Raw genomic sequence first — 24,874 nt, 5'->3', positions numbered from 1 at the left:
CTGAAAGTCTAAAAAATAGCCCAAAAACACAAGATCCCAAAGGTAACATTAAGAATGTAGTATTTGAGGGCAATTTTAGAGGCCATTTAACTTTATTTTAACTTTTGAGCTTTCGACAATTTTTCTTCTCTTGATCATTTCAATTTGTCATCCGTGTTTCATTTCTAAGAACTTAGTACTCTAGCTTCTAGTGCAAAAGTTAAACTTGCGTTTTTCTATATATTCGTCAAAACGTACGTTTTCAATATATCCGTCAAACCGTACTTCCATATTTCTGTTATAATGTAGCTGTGCAGTGATTTAGCAATAATGTTCCTGACAACCTTGAATACCAATTTATACAAATAATCAGTAGCGGATTTAGAAAAGTACTTTAGGAGGGGTTTCTCTGATTGTTTCATTTTCTACTCATTTTATACTGAGAATCAGTGGCGGATGTAGAAAAGTATTTTGGGAGGCGTTTTGCTTACTAATTTTTAGTTTTTCTAAACATTCGTAATTTTTATTTGACGGGAGCTTAAAGTTTATGAGTAAAGGCATAACTAATAAATATTTCGTTTGTTGCAGACATTCCGTAACATTGCGGAACAGGCTTCAGTCCAAAAGACCGCTCCCCTAACCTTCGCAAAACCGTCACTGCTAGTAATTAGTAATAATAACGATTTAAAAACAATAAGAAAGGAAGTTGGCCAACTCACAGTACACGCACTATTTCTACATTCACAGATGGAATGGAAGCTTTGTCAGAATGGTCGAATGCTGGGTTGAATCCCGGACTTCCCGATAGAAGCGCAAAAACTAACCACTCAGTCATGTTTGTTTTGCAGTTGTATTTAGCTTAACTTAAATATATCCGTAATCCTTTTTGGTGGGGGGGGGGTACCGTAATGATATGTTGAATCCCTCTTGTTAAAAAATTAAGAAAACTTGAGGATCGGGTAAACCGTGATGACGGTTATATAAATCTTAACTGTAGAATTTCAAGAATATACAGAATCAAACGCTCTAGATGTGCAGCCTAATATTTCTCTTATGTTTTATTTTAATTTTATTTTGTTTCAAAAAGAGGATATGGAATATTTTGAAGTAAAAATACTACATACAATTTTGCTAGTTATTTATGTGTTTTTTTTTTTTTTTTAAAGAAGTGTTAACTTTTAGTTTTGGCTGGTTTACATCAGCTTTTTTTTATAACTGGTTTAAACCAAAAAATAAAAAGAACGAAAAATACGAATCTTGTGAACTTCATGGTGACGTTTCCACATATCAAGCCACCTGCATTAGTTTTATTTCCCTTTCACCTTTTAATCAAGGTCTCCCATGTTCAATTCTCGGTCGAACCACAACCCTTCTTTCATACGTAAACCAAGTAGCGGTTCGGATGTCACTTTAAGCGAAAGTATTCTCCTTGATAACCTCGGTATAACGTAAGGATGTTAAGCCTAAATATATGAAACGAAACCAAATTGTATATTTCTGCATGCCTAAATGCCTGTTGTTTTATAAAGAAGCCAAGATTGCTTAAATATATTCATAGAAATTGGCAAAATTTATCGATTGCCTACGTAGCTTCCAAAATTAGCTTGGATTGGACTTTCAATGATATCCACGTACTAAATTTGTAATTTAATACCTCAGTTTTAGCGTACTGATTATGATACGTTGCCCTTTAAATTTTACATGCAAAGCAATAACAGAATTTTCCGTTATTGCTTTACATTTCAAGTGATGGCGGGTTTTTCCCGATGGCTAGGGCGGGAGCTTCTCAATTTAAGACATTTACTGACCGGACTTCTTTAAGCTTATGGGACTTCTTCCAGCATAACCCCGCTGTTGCGTAGCAACACCAAGGTGAAACAAACTTATTTCTCTGAATATGTAATATAAATACATAAAGCAAAATATCTAAATCAAAAAACCTGGTTTAAACCAAAAAAGCCTGCTTTAAACCAAAAAAAGCCTGGTTTAAACATCCATGGTTCTTGCCAACTCCGCTTACTTGTGTGTATAGGAAGTTAAAAACTTCTTATTATATACATTGGTTAATCCTTTGGAATTCATAATGTAAATATGTTGAAGTAAAATTGTTTGAAATATATTTTCGAAATTCATGGTTTAGTTTCGAGGTTTTATATCATTATCGGCATCAACCACTAATTAAATGACTCTTTGTGTTATAGAGAAGCGTAACAAAGTCTATTTTATCAATTTAAAGCAGAATTTTGAAAACAGCCCAAACTTTCCCACGCAAAAAAGCGAAGCAGAAAAAACCTAGTTTTTTTTTTAAAAAAAGCCGTTTTTTCCCGAGCCCTTGCATCTCTATCCAAAAGCGATCGTTCTGGAATGAGAACAGTCAGTGGCAACGTTCCAGTTTGAAGCAAGCGACGGTATTGCACACTTGTATTGCCTTAAACTTATTTATGCGCATGTACTATCTTACCTTAATCTAGAAGTATATATTTCCTTCACCTTCGGCAACACTGACTACATGTTGATGGCAACTTGACATTTTTCATTGATATTGTGGCCTGTACTCGTTGCTCAGGAGTGGTAAATAATATTAGTCTTTAACATGATCCTCTCTTGTTTATTCCTCAGAGTTAGTTAACAACTGGTCAGGTAATCCTTCTTTGTACATATTTTAGTTCTTGTTTTCGTACATTATTGCAGATCACACATTTTTTTAACCATTTATCTTTTATATTATACTTTGTACCTTTCTCTTTCATATCTGGTATATATACCTGTTAGTATTCCTGTTAGTGAATATTTAACACTCTCATCACTACGTCATTACATTTACCGATTATGTCATGATTTATAGTTGTTTGACAGGGAGTGATGTAATATGTGTCAGTTGATGAAAGATGATTCTATGTATCGATAAATCTTATTACTTTTAAAAATAAAATTATCTCCTTGAAAATAGTCACCTTCAGCAACTACATAATAATGGAAGAGATGTTTTAAGGCTACGTTATAGTACTAGAAGGCTTCTGCTATAACGCTTTTTGAACTTGTCAGTAACGCTCTTCCGGAAGATACCTAAAGTACAAAAGTTGTGACCAACTACTGGATAATGAGCAAGAGCATACAAAATGGTCACATCAACAGATAAGCCCCAAAAGATGCTCACGAACCAGGGCAGGTTTTATTTTCCTAAGTTCATTGTTGGAGAGTTGTCTGTGACATGGTGTTTTAGAAGAATCTTGGAGCACACTTCTCTTGTAATCATTATAATTATCATTGTAATCATTATAATTCATAGTGTGAAGAGACTAATATTTATTACTAGCAGCGTTCACCCCGCTTCGCTGCGGTCACCCCGGAACGCAATAAACTTTGTTACTTAGATAATTTTTACTTTTTCGCTTTCAAGTGGTATGATAAAAACCATAGAAGATTGCAGTAAATGTTAACATTATATCGCCTGTCATTTATGTTAACCCGCCCCGCTTCGCTGCGGTCACCCCGGAACGCAATAAACTTTGTTACTTAGATAATTTTTACTTTTTCGCTTTCAAGTGATATGATAAAAACCATAGTAGATTGCAGTAAATGTTAACATTATATCGCCTGTCATTTATGTTAACCCGCCGAGTGACACGGTCATGCGGGTTGCATATAAATACGTTTATTTTTACCTATGATGAACTAACAAAGGATTTGTACGTTATGGACACTTGAATGGTCAATTATCTCAAGACACTGGTAATTAAAAATTAAAGTGATATGATAAAAACCATCTAGGGTCCAAATCCTAATAACGCCCCAAAAATGAAAGAAATTGGTTCAGCCGTATTAGCGTGATGAGGGAACAAAGGATTTGTACGTTCTCTTTTATATATAAGATTTCTTAATTTTCGTTGATCTCCCATAAAATCATTTAATGTTTGTATAAGAAACGTGAATTTCTTTAAGACTTATCATCGGTGTTGTGAGACTATTTCCTTTTTTCTTCTTAATTACATGCAACTATTCCTTATGTGTTAATAAACGCTAATCGTTCGGAAGTCTTAGTTAATGAAATTCATTTATGTCTCAATATTTAGTAAATATTTCTCTTCCGTAATTTTGTGTTTTCATAGCTAAATCTTGGAAATGTTTGTTTGTGTTATAAAATGTATTATGTCAATGTGTATTTTATATAATAAATCTGAGAGAACTCCTTTCCAAACTATCTATCCATCTCTGAGGTCATGAGTACCTGTTAAGACGAAAATATCACATATACACGTGTCTGGAGTAAGCAGGAATAAGAGCAGATCTGTGTTTTAAATATTCTCTCCAACCCGGAAACGGGGAGTCCCTCGGAGTCTTTGGAGTAAGTCGAAGATAGTCTTTGGAGTAGGTTTTCGAAGTTACTCTCCAGAGACTGTCGAGAGTCGGTCTACGGTGTCAACTTAGGACTCAGTCGCGGAGTTGTCAAAAGACTGTTAACGGAATGGGTTTGGGAAATGCACGGCAGTCAATTGGAAACACCGAGAGTAAATTAGAAAACAAACCGAACAATCTGTAGTTCGGTTATCGACATACAGAAGGTCGGACGTACAACAAGAGGATAGCAGGAAGCCCAGCAGAGAAGATGAAGCTACAGGTACTGTGACGACAGATTTCATCCCTTCTTTTCCTCACCTCTTTCCTACACACACTCTCTCTCTTAAAGAAACTGCAATTCTTATTTTTATTTCTCTTCAAATCAGACAAATGTCGTTCGGTCCCAGTACCCGTTCTACCCTTGATTAATATCCCAAGAAATTCACTTTGACGACACAGCTTTCTTTGAAAATATTTTTCAAATTAAGCACTCGTAAAAATAGTAGTAGATTCGCGAAGCTTTATATGAAATGTAATAGCAGAACCCAGCCCAAACTTGCTGACCGGTCCTTTTCCGTTAATCATCAGACAAACGAACCTCACAAACGCTGACGCTCTCAACAAACGTATAGAATTCCTGAACGTCCACACTTGTACTAAATCGAGAACAAAGATTAGTTAAACTGCCTTATAAAAGTGGAAGTTGCAATATGTTGGTATGTGCAGAGTGCCGGCAGGCTACTGCTTCTATACATTTCGTTTTATTCCTTGTGAATGAGATATTCTTTGTTATATCAAATATTCACCGAATTTGAAACTTGATTTTGTGAAAATGTGATGATGGAAAGTTTAGGTATTTCGAAATGATAGTCAATATCTGTATCTAAAGACATTGTTGGAGCTATTCGGTATTTGTTTAAAATTATGTTTGGTTTACATTTTAGTTTCCACAAGGAAAGTCATATAGGTGATTTATGAGGTTACTTGTAAAATTTAAGTCCAAGCGTGAAAACGAGACGAAATTTTAATAATAATAGCATTTTACTAAATTAATACTCCCTAAAGTGTACAATATACTATTGAAAATTATTCTTACGAAGTGCTATCCAGTATTTTAGGGACGGGTGCTCCCATCTGGAAAGTAGTACTAGTAGCAGTTTACACCGATAGGTGGAAAGACTAGCATATGTGATGAGTGAGAGTGCAAAGTTTCATGCAGGTAGGTTTATGTGTTATGTGTCCAAAGTGCATCTGATGATTCTCTGTGTGCGGTGTGTGGTATCTTACGAAGGATCAGAGAATAGAACAGCGCGTGTGTATCATATTCTGTGCGAATCTCGGGGAAAATGCTACGGAGGAGTTTGCAATGACTCAGCAAGTGTTTGGGGAACACAGCATAAGCCGTATGCGTGTGTTTGTGTGGCATACTCAGTTCAGATTCGACAATACAGACATCGAAGAAAATTCCCAAACTGGAAGGCCCGTTAGCAGTACAACGCCAGACATTATTGACAAACTTTAAGAATTGGTTTGTGCAGATCGGCGTCGAACCATTCACGACCTTGTTGATTAAGTGGGGATTCGTTACGGGACATGCCAACGAATTTTGACTGTTGAATTAGGCATGCATGGTGTCGCCGCAAAATTTGTTCCAAGGATCTTGACTGCTCATGTTATGTTTCCCAAACACTTTTTGAATTATTGCAAAGGTCTGCGTAACACTTTTCCAAGATTCGCACAGAATTTGATACACACGCGCTATTCTATTCTCGGATCCATCGTAAAATCACCACACACATATTATCATGAAAAGCACTGTGGAAACTCAACACATCAACCCTGTTCCATAAAACTGTGCACTTTCACTCATCAGATAATCTAGTATTGCCACCTATCAGTAGAAAGCTCCACTACTACTATTTTCCAGATGGCAGCACCAGTCCCAAAAATTCTGAAATACAACTCGTAACTAGTGTAGAAGAAGATATTTATCCTCATTTAAGAAGCTAATTGTAACAACACCCATTGCAGAATCATTGCTTTGAAAATGTGTTTCTTCTAATTATATTTTGTTGTTTTTATTCTTCGGATAAATAAAATCAAAACGATCCAAGTCTGCCCCGAGACGATTCAAAAATTAGAGGAATTATTCTCAAAATAGCCCAACACTGTGTATAAATCAAGTGCACTATGTAATTTCAAATTAGCCGTCAACTATTTTTGCCTTAATGTGGTAGCATTTTTCTTGTTACTTCATTCTTGCAAACAATGTGATTGATTCGTGTCACATTTATCGACAATTTGACTCGTACATTCCTCAGTTCAATATATCTACCTTAGGGTTTTGTACACACATTAAACGTTTCCGATGCTTACTATAGTTCGGTGTGTCAAGCACTTGGTCTATGTTTTTCTTCTTCTAACGACTGTAACTTACTCGTTGATTGTGAAATGAAAAGAACTGCTCTCTACACATACTATCACATAATTCTTTGGAATATTGTTGGTCTTAATCCAGTAGAAAACGTATATTTAAATGAAGTCTTATCTTCTCTTATCTTCCAACCAAAAGTTGATATTTTACTTCATAATGATTTACTCAAACTGCAACAAAGGAAAGAGTATTTACTTCACGGAAGCCGGGTCAACCAGTAGTATGCACTTACGGCAGGTGCGTTGGGTTCCTCTTTTAATCCCTGACCAAATAACTTTGTAGTGGACAACATCGTACTCGTGGGTTTTCTCGGTGTACCCCCGTTTCCTTCCATTTTGTTATTCCACCAATTCTTCAATTATCATCACTTGCTTTAATAATAATCTCCTTTAAGCGAACAGGCGTAAGTCTTTTATTGATAGTTAAATTTAGAGGTCTTTGTGACCATTTCTGAACCGAATTCGTCTAAATTTTCTTGTTTCCTTTAAAATCCATATTTCGTTTCAGATATGAGACGCATAAGCAGGCCGGACAGATTGAATAAAGTGTGTTGCATGTCATTGAATAACGGAACACTCCTTCTTGCGTTCATCAATTTGGTTGGTATTCTATTCTATAAGTAAGAGTGATTTTGGAGTAAATATTTTAACAGAACGAACTACATACTTAACGTATAAAGAAACGTAAATGTTATGAACTTTATATATACTTTAAAATGCATAATGTAAGATATTTATGAGGTTATTCGTAACCATGTAGTTACCAATGCGCCTTTGGTTTTACAGATCTGTGCTGGATGGCTAAGGGAGGTCACGTGTTCGAATTCACATTAAACTAATATTCACGTCTCATATGTCATTGCTGCTGAATGGAACGCTAAACACAAACTGATCGTATTATGAAATTATTAAGAATTGAAGCTGAAACCATAGAGTTATTTTCTAAATAAACTAAAGAAATAATTTCACTCGTCACAAAATAATATTGAGGAAATCATAGGGATGAAATATTTGTCCTCAAAAGTATATATCTAATATAGATATTTTGAATATAAAAATATTTTATCTGGTGGTAGATTTTTAATTATCTATGTCCCACATTCAACTGTTACCTTGATATAACATCGTAATTATCAGAGGAAGTCGAAGCAAAAAAGACGTATTTTCAATTTATTAATTCTCATATGAATACCAGAAACTTAGGTACAAAGCAATCAATTTGTTCATTGTGCAATACTACTCCTGATATTCTATTTCCTTCCTCTAGTACCATACCATAAATTGAAACACTTGCTCCTCTAGTATCTCTAGGACCATACCATGAATTGAACCCAATGATACTTCGTTCTTTTTACGGCTACCATGATTCTGTAAAAGTGGAATTATTCTTCTCTTCTGATCCGAAACACATTGGAAACTATTCTTTTTACTCCCAAGTATTAATCTCCTAATTTGCCTGAATACCAGCGAAGTATAACGATATGGACATTGATTGTCAACTTCTTTCCGACATTCCAACAATCGACAACATCCTAAGACAATTAAAACAATCATTCTATTCACCAGTAAATGCTCTTTTCCCGATATCAGAAGCAATACCTATGCCTACATATCTAAATTACATCTCAGAACATCTCACTTATATCAGTTTTCCGGACTGCATATATGGAGCATCTAACCTTTATAAGTTGCTTATTTACTCCTCTGCACTACCGTTTATGTAGGTATCTGGCCTTCTCAAGTACACGTCTCCATTCTTTCCTTTCCATGGTCTTGGTTCTTCAAAGTCATATTCCTATTTATCTAAACTCTTGTTCTATTTCATCGTAGTTAACCGTTCAATCGTCTTTACCCTGGCCTTCCATTTAGCATCCTTTTCGGTAGTCGGTCCTCGTCCATACCTTGAACGTAGCCTACCCAGGTTATTCTTCGTTTCTTAATGAATTCTACCATGTTTAAATCTCTATATATTTGGTACAGTTCTTCATTTGTTCATACCCTCCTAAATTTTTTTTCTTGATCTGTAGACTTTTTCTGAATGTTTAACATCTGAGTAATAGTGTTACGGTTCCTTTAGTTAGGGTTCATTTCTCATTAGCATATACCACTATTTGTCTTAGGATTGTCTTATATATTGTTTCATCTGCCTCTGTAGTCATTCTTTTGAAATTGATTTTCTCTAACTCGTACAAGCACCTTTTTCCTGCGACATTTCTTTAATATCAGTTGTTATATTATTTGCTTCCGTCACTATTGTACAAGATATTTAATCCGGTCCGTATGTTCGAAGTGTAATTCAGCATACTTTTGTTGTTTAGTTCTCTTTCGCGCAATCTGATTGTTATAATATACTCTGATTTCCGCTCTTTTGTGTGTAGACAGAGGTTCTCGAAAACCTTCTTCCGTTCGCTTCTCTTCAAACTCTTTAAATGCTCCTGTTTGTCCACTTCTGTCCGTGCTGATCTTATCATGTCGCCTCCATACGTCATGTGCTGAGTTAGCTTATTATTTATCATCCTCCTGGGTTTGTTTTGATTGCCCTTATCGTTTGTTCTAGTGCAAATGTAAAGGGTAACGAAAGTGTTTCCCTGGCTTAGAACACTATTTAGAACTCTTCCAATCTGTTGTTCTGTATCTTTCAGCGTCATTGCTATCATTTTTTTCAGTTTGCGTGGTAATCCTATTCTTCGTTGTCTCCTCATTAATTCTATTCTATCTAGATTGTCTAAAGTATGAGAACAGATTAGGCGAAATTGTTATTTTTGTATGTTTTCTCTATTTTCCAGTCTGAATCCTGGTTGGCATTCACCTAGTATTTCTTTTGCCCTTTTTATGATTCTTCTATTCAGTATTATTACCAGTATCGTATACACCTTTGCTAAATGAACTATGCCTCTGCTGCTGGTAAATTCCATTTTGCTGTGTTTTTAATGTCTTGGGTGGATTTCTATCATATACCATCCTTTGGGAATTTCTTCATTTATCCCGATTCAGACATCAGGTTATGGATTAGCTTGTGGAATTGCGTTCCTAAATTCTTTACCAGTTTATGCGGTATCTGGTCTGTCCATGCTACGAGCTCGTAGCTTATCATTTTCGAAGCGACTTATTACTTATCTTATTTCTTCTTCATCTGGCTCTTTTGTTAATTCGTGCTCTTGTGTCATCCATTCAAATTCCTGTTTTCATATTGTCCATTCTTGGTCTTGCTCCATTTTCTATTTCATATTCCATTTGATTGCTTAGCAATTCCTGCAAATAGTTTCTCCACCATTTCGTGATCCCCTCCTGTCCTGTGACGATTGATCCATATTCTGTCCTATATGCTTCTACTCGTGGCTAATATCCTATCATAAAATTTTGAATTATTTTTAAAATTTTCTTGATTTCTCTAGCTTCGTAACTATCCTGAAGATTAAGCGTTATTTTCCTTTCCCATTCTCTCGTTATTTGTTTTTTATCAGTTTGCTGGATAACTGCTTTCTTTATCTGTAATTTTCCTTGACTAACTTTGGTTTTCAGCCATAACCGCTTTCACATTGCTTAGTTCCTTTCTTGGATAACTTTATCACATTCCTCCTCATACCATTCCATTCTTATATTTCTCTTTCTCATACAGATCAATAATTGCTTCGTATCTTTGAATATCATTTTCATAGCTTCCCATTTTTCTTAGACGCTTCCTTGTTCCTTTCAGTAAAGCTTGTTCTTTCACTTATTTTCTTTTACCACTTTTTTTTTGCAATTAATTTCACATTAAATTTACTCAAATCGTAACTAATGTTTTAACAATGTGTCTCTTTGTCATCGTTTATATATTTTCTTTGTATTTGATCCCGACTAGAAAATGATTGGTACTGCAGTCCGTTTCTCTGTAACTTCTTACGTCCTCAATGTCTGACGCATGTTTTCCATTGATCACCACATACTCTATCTGATTTATTGTGAGTCCATCAGGAGAAATCCAAACTTTCTTATTAAATTTCTTCATGAGGAAAAATTTGTGCTGCTTATTCTAGTATTTCTTGTTGCCTCAAAATATATCATTCTTTATCCTTTTTCACTAGTGTCTTCGTTCCTCAAAATATATCATCTTTAATCCATTTCACTCTTTTCTTCATGTGTACTATGTTTCCTTATCTTTAGTTTCCAGAAGTCTTCCTTTTCAATCGTTGCGCTCTAATCTCCCATAGTTATTTTTAGATTATGCTACGAGAATGTTCATACACTTTCCTTATTTGAACATATAACGAGTCCTTTTCATTTTTCGTTTGTCTTCTGTAGGAACGTGAATACGAATCCAATTAATATTAGAGAATTTTACTTCTATACTTTTCTTGCAATTCTCGGGTCTTTTGTGTGGTAGTTAATGATTTTATCTATGGTTCTCTTTGTACAGCAAATCCAGTGACGAACAAGTTTCATTTTTCTTCACTGTTAAGCATTATAATCTTTTAGAGGTATCCATTCTACATCTTTCTGTCTCATTTCTTGCAAGACAGGTATCTGTACGTTGTATCTCTGTATCTCATTCTCCCGATTTCTCGAGACCCTAGGTTAGCCTAGGCTTATCACATTCCATGAAACCAGTTTCATCTCCAATCTGCAATTCGACGTCTTATAATGTCTGTACTGCTCTTTCTTTGTTGAGATTCCACAACATGTATTTTTTTTTCTTTTTACATAGTCGGGTTATTGGCCTTAAGCCCAACCAGCAAACGTGAACCACAAGCAGTTTTCTCTTGCACTTATCTTCTTCCAGACTTTGTAGATTCCTGATTTGGTCCATAACAGGTGAATCCCGGTACCCAGCATATGTGATGGGCGGTCCGTTATGCGCCATCTGGTCTGAGAAAAAAATGAAATCTTTGAGTTTTACGTCGCTTATGCCGGATAGGCTAAAGGAGACGGTGATAATGAGTAATGAATGCAATGGTGGAATGAGGAAAGTGGAAGGAAACGGGAAAACCTCGAGAAAACTCACGCACACGGTGTTTGTCCACCACAAAGTTTAATTGGCGGGGGCTGGGATCGAATCCGGAACCCCAAGCACCTGAAGTTAAAGCTCTACCACTGAGCCACCGCAGCCCCGGTATGAGAATCGTATCTTCCCTACGATACTTTCGATTCTACCATATCCGATTTCATCGGGAATGTCCTATTATGGAGATAAATCACTTTGTATAAAAAGAACTGAATAACGAATATGTTAATTAGAGATGATCATCCAACGCGATATTGCAAATAACGTTACTGTAAATCTGGGTAAGAGTATTGCAATTATGTAAGTTAAGTATGGCTCTTCATGTTATTACCGAAACTATTCTAATAATAATAATAATAATAATAATAATAATAATAATAATAATAATAATAATAATAATAATAATAATAATAATAATAATAATAGTTCACTCTCTGACTGCTTCGAAATTTTTCCAGAAACAAAAATCATGTTTTTCTTCCTTCACCTACTTAAAGCTATTGCTCTTTACTTGAGCAAAACATTTAGCATCACTAATACATAAATAACATAATGATGACTATATTAAGTAGTTAGAAAATCCTGCATTACTGAAGGGAATCAGTAGTAAAGTTGCAGTGCTCTTATTCCAATATAAAAAGAAAAAAAAAACCTTAGGTTGTGCCCACAAAAGCACCTCCACGGCTGTCACGACGTCATTATTGATTGGACAAAGTCTTCCTCATAGAGCCGTTTTTCGATTAGGGAACAAGTGGAAGTTTGAATGGGTGTAAATCTGGAGAATAGGGTGGATAAGGAACGAGTTCAAAGCCGCATTCGTGAATAGTAGTCATGCTGATTGCTGTTGTGTACCTGGGACCATTGTTGTGATGTTCGAGAACTTCTCTCGACAAAATTTGTGGCCTCTTTCCTTGAATTTGCAGTCAACGATTTTTCTGAAGATCACTACACAACAGTCCTGCGATGGTATAACCCTTTTGCTGGTAATCAATGAACTTCACACTTGTGAATCACAAAAAAAAACAGAGGACATCACTATGCCATCGAAAAAGATGACCATTGAATTATTTGGGATATTGGAGGAGGGGTGGTTCCATGGTTTGTATTGTTGTTTCTTTTCTGGCTGGGGATGGTGCACCTACCAATCGAGAGAGAAAATCGTTCACATCACGTTCTAAGACTTTCAAATTGTCCACAGATAGGATGTACCGAGTTCGTTTTCCTTTGGGAGTAAGAAGACGTTGTACCCATCGGGCAGAAACTTTTGACAACCCAAGCTCATTCTTCTGAACATGATATCGCCGCTCCTGCGATATGCCCAGCTTGTCTGCGATCTGTCGAGTTTACAATTGGCGATCTCAAACGATCATATCATGTCCCAGGCAAATATTTTCCGTGTTTATAGCACTTGATGGTCTGCCAGACCTTTGCTCATCTTCAACACTCTGCCTACCACGCCTGAATTTCTGCACCCATCTTTGATGATGATGGTGGGTCTCAGATGCAGACATTCCTTTTAATGGTGGATATTTAATGGGTGAGTTGTGCTCGATTTTTCCGTTTTCTTAACTTCTGCTTGACTAAGTGAGAAAAGAAATTACTTAGAACCAAGAGCTTGATACACATTAATATCAAAGGTTATACTGTTCTAATACTCATAATTATTCCATTCTAGATTCTCATTTTCTATAATATTCACAAAACCCTTGAGTCACCCTCGTATATGTCCTTCTAACCATAATTGCTTTAATCAAAATATTATTCGAAACGAATTTTGCAGATTGGTAATGAAAAAATAAATTATTCTTGAATAAGTATCCAAATAGAATGCAAATTTTACTTCTGGTATTTGGATCCAGTGAACACTCTGTATTACTTTGGAAATACTGCTCCATTACTGTAGCAGTTAATATAGTTTTGAGAACACCAAGTAATTCACATTCATACATTCTATATCTTTTTGGTAGAAAAATATCCATAAAGGGTACTTTATTTACTACGATAGTTTCAAAACCAACAGAATTAACTTTGTTCATACAGCATTTTATGAACAAATTTTCGATTAACACACACGGTATAATTGATTTGGCCTTAACATAATTACAATATTTCTTAATTTCTGTTTCTACATAATATTTTTATAACAGAGATGATTTATTTCTTATTTTATTAATATTTCATGAAATACCCTGCAATGTGACGTAAGAAATTTAACATGTAAAAGTTCAAAAGGTTTATTTTAATCTACGGGTTGATTTGTTTTAGAATACTTATCTTATTTTGACGACATAGTTGTGGTTTCGTAACGATATATAGCTTTAACAACCCGAAATGTAAATAAAGTGTATTCTCTCAATATATTCTCAAACGTAGTTATTTTTCGGATGTACTTTTTCATATGAACTTCGGAAGCGATACAACACGATTCCTCCACGCCAACCAGACCCAGGGTTTCCTGTTCGACTTTCACATTGGACACTGAGGTTCGATTCGCAGCGGAACCTTGTATTCCACTTTAAGCCGTATATCCGTATCTAACACATTATTGCTCTTAAACTGAAAAATCTAAATCTAAATACCGTTCTTGGACTATATCCTCAAACTTCTCACGCGACTTCATTCATATTTCATAAAAAAACTTACAACGTATTGTGAGTAGTTCTTCAGAAAATATCCTCAAAGGGTAGTGTATTCGTGAGACAAGTTTTTCAGAGATTTTTTATGACTAGTACTACGAAAATTTTGCAGATATTTTAGAAATGAGCACAATAACAAGTGTACAGCATTGCACACATAATTTCAAAATAATAATAATAATAATAATAATAATAATAATAATAATAATAATAATAATAATAATAATAATAATAATAATAAATAAAAGCAAGCAGGAAAGAAAGAACAATGTATAGTTAGTATTTTGGGATGTTTCCTTCAAAGGTTTTAAATACTTTCTATTATAAATTGGTTAATATTTCAATAATGAATGTTTTACTAATTACTGCAACGTACTTTGCTTTAATTTAATATTTTAAAAAGAAACTTTACAGCTGTGGTACGGATCTTTTATTTCATTTATATTTAAATATGTATTTTAAATATATTTCTTGGGTATTATTAATTACTCAGATTTACATAGTAAATAATACTACACTTATGTAATATAATGTAATTCATCTTCAGTTTAAAATCACTAAAGTAGTAAAAGTAATAATAAGGGATCCACATTTATGTTGTTCAGATTAAACATAAAAAATACTGATATTTTGGGTACAAAACTTGTGGTATAATTCAAAGTTGAATGTTTGGAAAACAAAATCAAGATTCTATTATGTTATTAAGATGCTAAATTACTTTCAAGGTTCCTCAATATATACAATTTCAATATGGGTAGATTTATTTGAGGAATCTAGTGTAACAGGAGGGTATTTTCTATACTGATTATTAAACGTTTCTGAAGTTTCTATTATTATTATTATTATTATTATTATTATTATTATTATTATTATTATTATTATTATTATTATTATTATTATCATTTTTATGATTAATAAAACTTCAAGTGGCTTTAGTGAAGGTACATAATTAGAATTGTGGTTGCAATGCGTACCAAATCTCAGTACTTATAAATGTAGATCGGTTTATTTTTTTAAAAATTTCCTCTTTCCTCTTCACAATTATGTCATCCAAATTTCCGCTGCAAGTTGCAGGCTTATTTCCAGAAGCATGACTTGCAAATATTTATTATAGTCATTTGTATACCGTAGATAGAGATGACTGTCAGCCGGTGCATGTGCAGAGTTTAGGATAAAGTTTTTTCTAGGAACTAATGTTAAGCCTGACGTCGACTCTTCGAAGTTTGGTCAAACACTGTTAATATTTTTGTCAATTTCAATTACGGATGAAAATTGAAACAAACTAAATGTGAATATTAATACACATACTAATGAGAAAATTCATAGCACACCGACAGTTATACATTGAACAAAAACAATTCACTCTGCTAGGACGACCAAGGAAAATTGAGTGATTAACTTTGTGATACACGTTCCCAAGGAGAAATCTCAAATTTATATAAGGTATTCTCACATACTGTTGAATCGATTCAATTTATATTAGCGTTGAAAATCAAATGTAACGCTGATCTGATCCCGTTATACATGATAGGGAAAAGTTGAGCCCGTATTTTGCTTTCTTCCTTATGAAAGCAATGAAAACAAAGTGAATACTGAATATATATATATTTTTAAATTCTTTTGGTGAGCTTTCTTATGTAGATGTTGACAAACTGTATTTATTCTTGCAATATTGTAGTTTATACGGTTTACCCAACATTGTTATGGTCGTCAAGTCTAGGAGGCTTAGGTGGGCAGGTCATGTAGCTAGAATGGAAGAAAGTAGAAACGCTTTCAAAGTCTTGACTGGTAGACTCATAGGAAAACGACCATTAGGAAGACCTAGGCGCAGATGGGAGGATAATATTAAGATGGATCTTGCAGAGATAGGAATGCAAAGTAGGAACTGGATCCAATTAGCTAAGGATAGAAGTCAGTGGAGAGCTTTTGTGAACGCGGCACTGAACCTCCGGGTTCCATAGGCCATAGAGTTAGTTAGTTAGTTAATATTGTACAACGAGGGCTTGGGATATTTTATATTACATCCAAGAAATGAATCTGGTAAATTAGTTTGAACCCACTTTACAACATGTTTTGAAGATTGTAAAACATGTACTCCTTGAAAAACACCAATTGTCCATCCTTAAACTGTCAAAGAGTTAAGTTGATTTCGAGTTTAACGTCACGTTCAGCAGCGAGTCTATATGAGACGTGGACCTACTGGTTAACGTAAAATCCGAACCACATGAGCTCCCGCCGGGAATCGAACCCGGGTATCCCACGCCAAAGGCGCGGACGTTAACCGCTTTGCCACGGAGAAGCTCTAAATTGTCAAAGAGATTCGATTTGTAATAATACCTGAAAAAACATATTAGTTTCCCTCACTAATCCAGCACTATTTATTATACTTACTGTAGTTAAAAAATGAAGTTATTCTATGCGAGCCAATAACAAATGTACATGCAGTGTTGTATGTTGTGTATGAATGTGTTGATATGTGCGTCTGTGCTTGTTTGATAGACTTCCTTTCTACCGTTTTTGAAAAAAAAAAGGACTTGGCTTTCTCTTCAAAAAATAATAAAATCCTTATAGTAATAAGCATTCATTTATCCTAAAATGCGAGGCTGGTAGCACCTGATACGCCGGTTTTTCTTTTGAAGTACGATAAATTAACCTAATATATGGATCAGGGGTGGGGATTTTAGGATTAGTTTCCAAAGAAAACAAATTGTTCGAGCCAACACACTTTCTCGTCACATTTGTTTAATGAGTTGCAGTTATTTCAGACGAACAAAGGCAAAATAACCTTGATACGAAGATACTGTGCCCTCTTTTGTATATGGTTGCTTTTAACATATTTGGCTGATACTTTACGAGGATTTCGTTAGTGTGACATTAACTTTTATGACCTACTGATTTTTGATTGTTACTTTGCACCATCAACTATTTCTACAAGAATATCCTCATTTTCATAACATTTCATTAGATTTTCATTGCATTTTTCTCTTGTACGACAGACGTTAGGTGGTTAATGTCGAGAGGTAGAAACTTCGTGATAAAATATTCATGTACATGGCAGCTCAGTCAGATCCAGTTAACCTCTCCGAAAATAGTAGTGTAGAAATGACTTCAACACAATTCTGAAAGACTGTAAGATTTTATCGTTCGATTATGGTGAATAAAAAAAATCATATATATCAGACATTAGTAAACAGAAACATAACAAATGACATGTAAAGTCGAAGTAGCTTGTCAATAACAATTCTATAGTTATAGCATAAAACAAAATATTGGAGTTACTACATTTTTAAGATTGTATGTCGGAATCACTTTTTCTTTGACACCGCGATCCTGAAAATACGTGATATTCAAATGCTGTAATATTTATAATGGAACGTATTGGTATTGTAGATATTTACATTAAGATATGTAATTTGTCCTTCACGGGAAAGCCTCATAGGACTAGGACAGCATTCGACCGAATCTCCTGTTCAGATCTATTTGCGTACTACAAAATTTCGGTCATACGCCGTTTCGATCCTATGCCGTTTTGAGTTTATGCCGTATCACTCCTCCGCCACTGCCATTAAATAATTTAACTTTTAATCAAGCATCTAAAAGCATATTATCTTTATTATCTTTTTAAAATATGTTGCTATAAATTACAAACTCCTGACAATATTACGTTTGTTCGCAACGGCATACACCGTCACATCATACGACAGGAACAGAGTAGGACTGGAACGGCATAGAACGAAAGAGTGTACGGTCATCAATACTTCTTCGGGTTGGGTAAAGCAATTTGTTTATTTTTTAAGAAAGTAAAAAGAGCTATATCAATTGATTCTCGATTATAACAAACGCAAAATGTTTACGACATAAATATGAGTGATTCTAAGCGACAAAGTAATCATAATCTTAAATGGTAGTGGATACAAGAGATAATTTCGTGGGCGCTTGGTGAAGAATATTCAATTCTTATATTTCCGGTCGCTTATATTTTCCTGCCATTGCAATTATTATGTATTTCTCACTTCTTAAATAAGGAGCTTATTATTATTATTATTATTATTATTATTATTATTATTATTATTATTATTATTATTATTATTATTTTATTCCCTAGCATGTTTCTAGTTTCTTCTAAAATATTTACAGTTTTTCACATGCAGGATATGCTCCCTCAGTGTAATGGATGTTTCAAGCGTCAACTTGAATTCTAACTTTCTGTATACATACTGAACATATGTATAACATGTTTAATACATTACTGCGGAAAATATTTGCCACATTCTAGTGAGGTCGCGTGTTGAGCAGTGTAGACATGCTTTTTTCTCTCTTGTAGTGGAGTAAATGCCTAGGAACAGATCGTTTTAAATACTGTAATTTGTGAGAAATTTAACTGTTATTATTCATTCGCCACTCGACTTACGTACTCTAACACTGAGCCAACAATAAAACTAATTTTTCTTCTTCTGGTCAGTTGATGATTATGTATATATTACAGATTCCCATCTCCAATGTGATAATTAACTTTGTAATACCTAGTATGTTGAACACGTATCATTTTGTTAACTGCACACCATATGGTTGTTCATCACTTTCCATGGAATACAATTTAAATTAGAGGAAATTCAATTACTTTTTGCTTTATAATATAGAGAAAAGTGATGAACAATCATATGGTGTGCAGTTAACAAAATGATACGTGTCCATGATATGTGCCAAATTGAATAAAATGTCTTAATACTTGGAAGGACATACAGAGAACAAATTTTGAACTTATTAATATTATGTTAATTTTTAGTAATAACATTGATGATAATAATCCATGCAGTGTGGCTTCCTGTCACCACTGCACAGTGCTTCCTCAGGTCGGATCAAAGAAACGGATTGCAGATATAGAGGTTAGCTACGAATATATTTAATAACAAGTCGCAGACAGACAACAAAAAGTAGTTATTTAGCGTGGGGAATGGATTCAAAGCTAAAAACCTCATCCTTTTAAAGCGCATTTCCTCAGAAACATTCACAGAATCCTTGCACTAGGACTCATAACCTGGAACTACTTCAGCAAAAGAAATCGGACATGAGATTTGGAACATGGAATATTAGAAGCCTATTTTGTTCAAACTGAAATTCGTAACGATTAGTTAGAGAAATAAAGGATTGAGCTACTTGGAGTTCAGTAAATTAGATAAGAAGGAAATAAAAATTTTAGAATTTTTTTTTATTCTCTTACGAAGTAAATAACAAATCAGCAATTAGGAACAGGGTTTTCCGTTTCCAAACGAATAATATCAGCAATTAAGCGAGTTCAATTTGTTAATGATATAGTTTCTTTTATTACTCTTTAGGTTCGGTGGTATGATATTGTTTTAAATGTACGTTCACCAACAGAAGATTAGAATGACGAAATAAATGACAATTTTTACGAAGAAATGCAACAGTTATTTGACCAACTCCCGCGGAACCACATTAAAATTCTATAAGGGGATTTCAATTCGAAGGTAGGACGAAAGGATAGTTTCAACCCGTGTATAGTGAACGAAAGTCTGCATAGGGAAAGTAATGACAACTGTGTTAGAGTCGTGAACATTCCAACATACAAAAACCTCATGGCGAAAAGTTGAACATTCCCTGATCGTGACGCTTATAAATGTACTTTATCCTAGCACACGGAAAAGTACTAATCAAAGGGATCACGTTTTAGTAGATAGAAAAAGACAATTAAGGATAAGTGAGTTTCGGTTGTTTAGGGGAGCTTGTTGTAATAGTAACCTATATTAACGAAGAAATTAAATGTCGACTAACAGCAGGGAATTCGTGTTATTATTCATGTTAAAGCTGTAGTTGTACCGAATTCTGTTGAGAAATTTGAAACTTAAAAATATAAAACAATAATAATGTGTTTCTTCTGTATGGTTACGAAATACAGTCTCTTACTCTAAGGAAAGAACGTAAACTGAAAGTGTTTGAGAAAAGATCTTGAGACGAAATTTCGAACCCACGAGGAACGTTAATGGGGAATAGCGCACACTTCATAACGAGGAACTACGTAATTTATACGGTTTAAATAACATTATTAGGGTTTTGTAATCTAATATGCTCAAGTGAAAGGTCATGTAGCCGCAATGGAAGAAGATAGAAATACTTTCAAAGTCTTACCTTGCAAAGCAATCAGAAAATGGACATTAGGAAACCTTGCTGCAGAAGGGAGGACAATATTTAAATTTATCTCGAAGAAAGTGGAATAACTAGAAACTGGATTCAGTTGTTTAAGGATAGAAATCAATGGAAATCTTTAGTGAACGCTGCGTCGTGTCTTCCGTTTCCATAGGCAATAGAGTTAGCTAATAATAACAATGTGCATCAGCATACTAAAATTTATGAACAAATAATTCGTGGCATTAAATTACGATATAAATAGTTCAAAGCAGGAAACTATCTAAGTGTATCGCAAGATAATCAATATATATTGTATCTAGTCCATATTTGGATTGAGCATCTTGAGAATTAGATGTTTGTGTAATATCCTCTTCTACTGTATACTACGTCACTATTACTATTATCATGGGTTTGCTTCTTGGTGTGTCAAGGTTTATAACGAAGTACTGGATACAAGTTGTTGTTTCTAAAAAGCAGTGACATGCTAATCCATTCATTTGAGAGAGTATATATAAAGTTATTGCTGTTTTCTACGCGACGAAACGAGGCAGTTTTCGTGACGGAATCGAGATAATACACATCTCTCAATCGAAATAGTTATACACGGTGACAATCGATGAACTATTTGAAATAAAACGGTTCGCGTGATGAGGTCCAAACTGCGGGGTTAATCACAAGGCATGATGACAATTCGTATATGCATGGGCACGCAACGTGTTGATGTCGGCAGTTTGCAAGCCAAAATGTCTCAGTGCAGCGTGTAAGAGCGTATAGCACTTTTAAAGTCCTATTATTCGAGCACTACCAATCCGATTAAGGCGGAAAGAAAGTTTGTGATCGAGTACAAGTTAAATACAACCTGTCCAAGTCTGCTATCAAGAATTTTATTTGAAGTTTGAGAGAACAGGTAGTGTTTGTGATGATAGTGTTGACAATGTTGGCAGACAAACAAGTATGAAAACTCGTGAAAATTTCGCGAAGATGCGCACTGTGTTTTAACCCTGCCCACAGACATCGATCAGACGAGCTGCACAATAGGCGGGAATCAAACGGGAGACACTCCGACAAATTGTTGCTGAAGACCTGCAGCTCTTCCTGTACAAATTTCAAACCCATCAGCTATTAAAAATCGTGGCCATCTAACAGCGATTTTAATTCGCCTACACTATTTCCAGAGAATTGACGACAAGTAATTTTATTTGGTTTAGCGACGAATGCGACTTTCATTTGAATGGGTTCGTCAAAAAGCAAAATTGGCGCATTTGGGGAATTGAGAAGCCGCATTTCGCAATAGAATAGTCTATCTACCCTCAATGGGTGACGTTGTGGTATGCAATGTCTAGCCATGGAATAATCGTGCGATATTACTTGAGGGCGTGGTGACTAGCGTATGATATGTGACGGTTCTGGAAAATTATTTCATACCCACTATCCAAACTGACCTTGATTCCGATAACATATGGTTCGTGCAAGACGGATCGGAAACCCATTGGACCACGGGGTGTTTAACGTCTTGGAGGAGTATTTTGGGAAACGCATTCTGGCTCTGGGGTACCCAGAGGTGAATAGAATAAGATTTCCTTGCCCGCAATATTCCCTGGATCTGAACCCATGTGAGTCTGTGGTGCTATGTTAAGGACACGGTGTACTGCATAAACACCAAAAACTATTGCCGAGCTGAAATGTCATTCAGGAGGTTGTCGACAGCATCGATGTTCCGATACCTCAGAGGGTATGCAGAATTTTCCTGTCCGTCTGCGCCACATCATCATCACAAATTGCAGACATATGGAATATGTCATAACCTGAATCCGAATGTCTGCAGTGTCATTTACACGTGCAATACAGTTTGTATACGATGTAGGTTATCACTAATGTATGTTTTATTTCATATAGTTCATTAATTGTCAGCTGTACGCCTTGGGACAAGTAAGCTCTTTCAGGAGATATTTTCTAAAGCGAATAGCGAAAAATCTGGAAATAGCTTCAAAACAAATAAATTTAAAAGACATCATTGTTCCTTATAATTCCATTTCTTGGTATTTACGACGATATTTTATTTTTTTTATACGACAATCATTTTCGTTTTATATGACAATACGTTTTATTTGTTCCAAACTTTGATTACCTCGAGGAGTTGAACATAGTAGCCAGTCAACAGTTATTAATAACTTTATGCTTACTCGTAGTAGAATACATTAATATTGTGCCCGCATAAGAAATGCGTGGTACGAATACGCCTGATTGCGTGTGGTCGGAAACATAAGCTTAGGATTTGCAGGGCAATGTTTCATTTCATGTAGTGTGTTCATTTCATTTTTCCAGTTATAATCGTCCCTACGTAACATTCCTCTTTATTTTTCATTTCATTTTATTTAAATTATTTTGCGTTAGTGTACTGAAGAACGGTGTTTTACTACACCTTTCATTGTCTTAATTTAATATATGTTGTTGAGAACGGAATAGGATAGAAAATGCATTTTGTATGTACGTGTTGCAACAGAAGTATATATTTGATAAGGTGGAGCACACGCAAATGGACATTTTCAGCTACTGTTACTTATTTGAAGTATCGAACGAAAGCATGTACTGTTAGAAGTATCAAACACAGAAATGAAAAGTTCACTGACATTATTGTTACCAAACCCACGAATGTAACGCTTATCATTTTATTCTGCAGAGATTCCGGATGAAGAAAGAATTTAGGACTGTAGCATTCGTTGATCTGTACATCCAATCAAACACTTTATGATGATATTAAAATGAGTTAAATTATTAGTACTTAATTACCGATTGGTAATAATACGAGGGTCATTCGGAAAGTAAAGAACGTTTTGCGCTAGCGCGTGCGCGTGTTCCCCCAACCCCGCTGCCGCTGGGTTATTGACCTGGGCATGCTTTTTAGCCTCAGTCTAGCACCAGCTGCGATCCGCTACGGTTCGTTATTGATTCGCTGTGCGACTGTAAAATGTGAGATACAATTAATGATCCCGCCAAGTGTGAGGTTCGTAGTGTGATAAGATTTTTGAATGCAAGAAAAGTGCGTCCGATAGAAATTTATAGACAAATCACTGAGGTGTATGGAAATGTAATGAACGAAGCATCAGTTCGTAAGTGGTGCATTATGTTTAATGACGGACGGACGAATGTGCAGGATGAGGAACGCTCGGGCCGGCCTTCTGTTGTGAATGAAGAACTCAGAGGAAGAATTGAGCAGAAAATTCAAGAGGATAGGCGATTCACTATTGATCTACTGCACGAATTCTTCCACCTATTCCCAAAGTTGAAAGACTTTTTGGGTGGAAGCCACTACGACAGTGATGATGAACTTAAGGAAGCTGTTAGTGATTGGTTCAACAGTTTGGCGTCAACTGTGTATGCCGAAGGCACAGAAAAACTTGCACCACGGTATGACAAGTGTTTAAATTTACACGGCGACTATGTCGAAAAGTAACTTAAGTATCACATAGTATGTAACACAAATTTCCCCTTTGTATATAAGTTATTAAAGTGTTTATACAAAAACGTTCTATTCTTTCCGAATGACCCTCGTAATAATAATAATAATAATAATAATAATAATAATAATAATAATAATAATAATAATAATAATAATAATAATAATAATAATAATAATTGGAACATAACTGTAAAACAAGGTGTTTAAACGTGTTCTAATAATTTTTGAAGTATCAGATTTTACAGATTATTATGGTTTTAGTTACTATAATGGAATGCAATATTTCAGAATTTGTTTCCTGATTACGTGTGATGGATAAAAGAGGTGATAATCCAGCTGGATCAAATGGTGAAGTGAAGAAAGTAGAAGGAAGCACGATAACAGAACGCCGAGCAAGCACACACAAACTGTTTTTTCCACCACAATGTCAATTTGGCGCTGGGTGGGATCGAAGTAAAGACCCCCAGCTGCTAGAGATGAACGATCTTCCACTGAGTTACAATTGCCCTTTTCTATCTCTAAATTTATGGTAAAGTAGAAACAACCTAAGAGATTATCGGTTCACTAAGTTATATTTTCCAAAATATTATCATCAGAAACACCTTAAACTAGCTCCAAGTTTTGGTATAATTTTTAAATTGATATTTGAATTTTCTAACGTAATTGAGCAAAATTAACTTAAAAACATATAATCTGTTTCTTGTCTTTGTTTTATAGTTATCTCCCGTAGTCATACTAATATTGCTTATATGTACGTTTCTTTTAGGTTAAAAAGTGAAGTCAGACTTTCGAAACTGAACTTCGGGGCAATTTTTTGCGAGGTGATATTGTACAGTCCGCGGCATAAAATTTGTTACAAAAATTCTAAGTCCAAATCAATAACAAACTCTTGCCCAG

The 24,874-nt window shown here is 34.9% G+C and overlaps 1 protein-coding gene across 2 annotated transcripts in view; it reads left to right on the top strand.

Moving 5' to 3' along the window:
* The window catches only part of LOC145681643 (uncharacterized), a 238,272-nt gene that overhangs the window by 60,757 nt on the left and 152,641 nt on the right, over window positions 1–24,874 (top strand). Inside the window, exon 1 of one of the 2 annotated variants that reach the window (XM_081753263.1) lies at window positions 7,259–7,350. The exons of the other annotated variant lie outside the window; for it this stretch is intronic. Coding sequence (XP_081609389.1) covers window positions 7,261–7,350 — 90 coding nt within the window. The 5' untranslated portion in view covers window positions 7,259–7,260. Of the gene's footprint in view, window positions 1–7,258; window positions 7,351–24,874 lie in introns of those variants that run through there. 2 annotated transcript variants of the gene reach the window in all.

Source organism: Thermobia domestica, chromosome 3, assembly GCF_964235325.1.
Source record: "Thermobia domestica chromosome 3, izTheDome1.hap1.1, whole genome shotgun sequence".
In the NCBI taxonomy this organism is placed as follows: Eukaryota; Metazoa; Arthropoda; class Insecta; order Zygentoma; family Lepismatidae; genus Thermobia; species Thermobia domestica.
This window is presented reverse-complemented; position numbering and strand designations above follow the sequence as displayed.